Below are 2,864 nucleotides of genomic sequence, written 5' to 3' on the forward strand. Positions count from 1 at the left end.
CCCGACCCCCGGGGACCAACCGGCCAAGGGGAGACCGAGGCCCCAGGGCGCTCAGACACTCGCTCAGTGCTCAGCATCTAGGACAGCGAACGGGCCACGGGGGCCACAGGCACTGCCGTCCACAGGGACCCAACGGCCCGGCCACAGGACCCCCAGGTCCTGAGTCTGGGAGGATGGGGAACACCCTGCCAGAGGACACCCCCAAATGCACTGAGCTGGGGGGCTGGAGGCTCAGGCCCGGGGGGGCTCGGGGTGGAGAGGCCACCGGGGAGAGAGGAGGAAGGCTGGGTGGGCAGGGTGCTGGGCAGTGTGGCTCTCCCACGGAGCCAGAGACCACCAGTCCTGCTGGCCTTGGGCAGATGGGAAAACTGAGGCCGCGGGAGAGAGGGCCTGGGTCATGGGCCCCTTCATGTCCTAGCCACCTGGACCTTGGGGGGGAGGCAGGAGGGCAGGCGCCTGGGGGGTGGGGGGTGGCACGGAGGAACCCCTGGTGGGCAGGGGTGAAGGCAGCACAGGCCGGGAGCTCTCTGCCGAGGGGTGGGGCACCTCTGGTTGAACCGACCCCCACTGTGGGCAGGGAGCTGCCCAATCCCACCAGACCTCAGGCCTGCCCACCCCCAAGCTTCGGAGTAGAACAGCAACCCAGCCAACCTCAGGGGCGGAGGGTGGAGCTCTGGGTCCCGCATCCCAGCCCGGGAGCAACCCCTGGGGCAGCCAGCATCTGGGAACAGGGCTCAGTCCATAGGGACCACTGGCCGGGCTCAGGCTTCCCTGCCGACTCGCCTGGCTGTCGGCAAAGGCGTTTTCGTCCGGGGTCTTTGCTGAGAAATCCCCGCCAGGAAGGGACACAGATGAACGGAACAAGCGCTCCAACCCCAGGGGTGTCAGAGTCGAAGGCCCCGAGATGCCGCCCTCACCCCCCCAAATGGCAGACTCGAACACTGGGGCTCGGGAGGGTTGGGCCGTGGCTCTAATCCAGACTTCCTGTCCTCGTTCCAACTGGCCAACTCCTACTCACCCTTGAAAGCCCACCCCAAATGTCCCCTCCTCTGCTCTCCCGCCCCCACACCACAGGGGTGAGTCTCCTTCGTGGCAGGCTGACAGCCCAATGGCGGGTCACGTGACAGACAGCAGAGGGGGTGGGCGTCCCCACGCAGCCAGGTTATGAGGACACTGGAGGCTCAGCCCACCCCTCTCCTGATGTGAAGGAGACCCCAGGGCAGGGCCTGCTAGGGGGTCAGGGGGACCCAGAAGCAGAGGCTGAGGGGCAGGCAGGGCGGGCGCACAGATGGGGGCAGTTGGCGCTCCTCCATGGGCGGGGCCCTGCGCCCGAGTGTGTCCTCCCCTCTGACGCTCGCAGCCACCCTCCGAGAAGCCACTGATCCACCCCGTTTACAAAGGACACGGAGGCCCAGAGAGGTCACGAACTTTCCACACAGCTCCAAGTGATGCAGCCGGGGACACTCAGCCTGTGCCAGGGCCGCCACGTGGCGCAGGGACCGCTGCCTCCCTGCGGAGCCGCCCTCCGAGGCCGCCCTGTCCCTGGAGGCGCTCACTACAGCCCGCCAGCGAGAGAACGCTTCCTGCTCTTTCCCAACTGGCCAACTCCTATTCACCCTTGAACACCCAGCCCCAATGTCCCCTGGCTGCTCACAGCCCTCCTGTGGTGGGGGCCGGAGGAGGGCACGCACACTACCTGCGCTTAAGGGACAGTAAGCTGGAGGAGCTGTCGGAGCCATCGTCCTGGAAGCGGCCTTCGTAGGAGCACCGGTTATACGGTAAGTACAGAGGGGTGGACTTAGCCGACGGCGACAGGGACTCCTCGGTCTGGGACGCGGAGGGCCCCGGCTGCTGGCCGTCCGGCAGTTTGCCATCACAGGACTCGGGGGCCTTGGCCAGAATCCTATCAATGGCTAGGTAATAGGGCCAGTCGGGCGGGACGGACTCGCTATCTGTCATGCATTTTAATTTCCTGCAACGAGACACACAAGAGCCAAGTGTGAGAAACAGACCTGCTCCCGCCCGGCCCGCCCGGCCCCTGGCGGAGGCAGCGCGGCTCCGGGACCTGGGGGGCCACGGGGCTCGGGCGGCAGCCACTCTTAGGTCGACAGGCCTCCCCAGAAAGATGGGCCAGGCTTCAGGGCCAAGGTGACACTGGGCTTGGAAAGAAGCTGGACTTGGGACCTATGCAGCCTTGGACGCTAAAAGCCGCAGCGTGAAGGAGGCGGGGCCACTCCATCGTCCCTCGCCTCGCCGTGTGCGGCAGCTGAGCTCCCGGCAGGGAACGGGCCCTGCCCAGCGAGGCAGCACGGTAAAGGCCATAACGCGACCGACGGGGAGCACATCAGAGGGTGGGACGTGGTGACACACGAACATCAGAAACCGCAACGAAGGAACGTGTGTTTCTGAAGAGGCCGCCTCGGGGAGCCAGACCCACAGGAGCTAAGGGCACAGGCCTCGGCGTCCAGCTGAGCTGAGATGTGTCTCTAGCTACCACTTTGCTGTGTGACCTTGGGCAGGTTCATTAACCTCTCCGAGCCTCCATGTTCACGTCAGTGAAATGGGGATGATCAACGCGAGCTCCTCACACGGCCGTAGGGAAGGTTTAGGAGGACGATGCCCGTGCCCGGCGAACAGCGGGCTGAGTAGATACCATGTTGGCGGAAGGTGCCAGGAGGCAGCAGGGCTGGGCCGGGCAGGCCCCTGCTCACACTGCCCGACATCCCTCGTCTCCACTCAGACCTCAGGCCAAGAGGCTACACAGCCCCGCTCTGCCCACCAGGGGCCCGAGCGCCCACAGGCCCAGCGTCCTGCCCTCCCTGCAGACAGGCCCTGGCCCGGGCCATCCCGAGGTGAGGGCTGGG

The 2,864-nt window shown here is 66.2% G+C and overlaps 1 protein-coding gene across 1 annotated transcript in view; it reads right to left on the reverse strand.

Annotated features, from left to right (window-relative positions):
• Positions 1 to 1,537: 1,537 nt before the first annotated feature.
• The window catches only part of MSANTD1 (Myb/SANT-like DNA-binding domain containing 1), an 11,049-nt gene continuing 9,722 nt past the window's right edge, over positions 1,538 to 2,864 (reverse strand). The window contains exon 3 of the mRNA XM_015561564.1: positions 1,538 to 2,012. Within this exon, the coding sequence (XP_015417050.1) occupies positions 1,693 to 2,012 (320 nt within the window). The 3' untranslated portion in view covers positions 1,538 to 1,692. The remainder of the gene's footprint in view (positions 2,013 to 2,864) is intronic.

This window comes from Myotis davidii, unplaced genomic scaffold (assembly GCF_000327345.1).
Source record: "Myotis davidii unplaced genomic scaffold, ASM32734v1 scaffold937, whole genome shotgun sequence".
NCBI lineage: Eukaryota > Metazoa > Chordata > Mammalia > Chiroptera > Vespertilionidae > Myotis > Myotis davidii.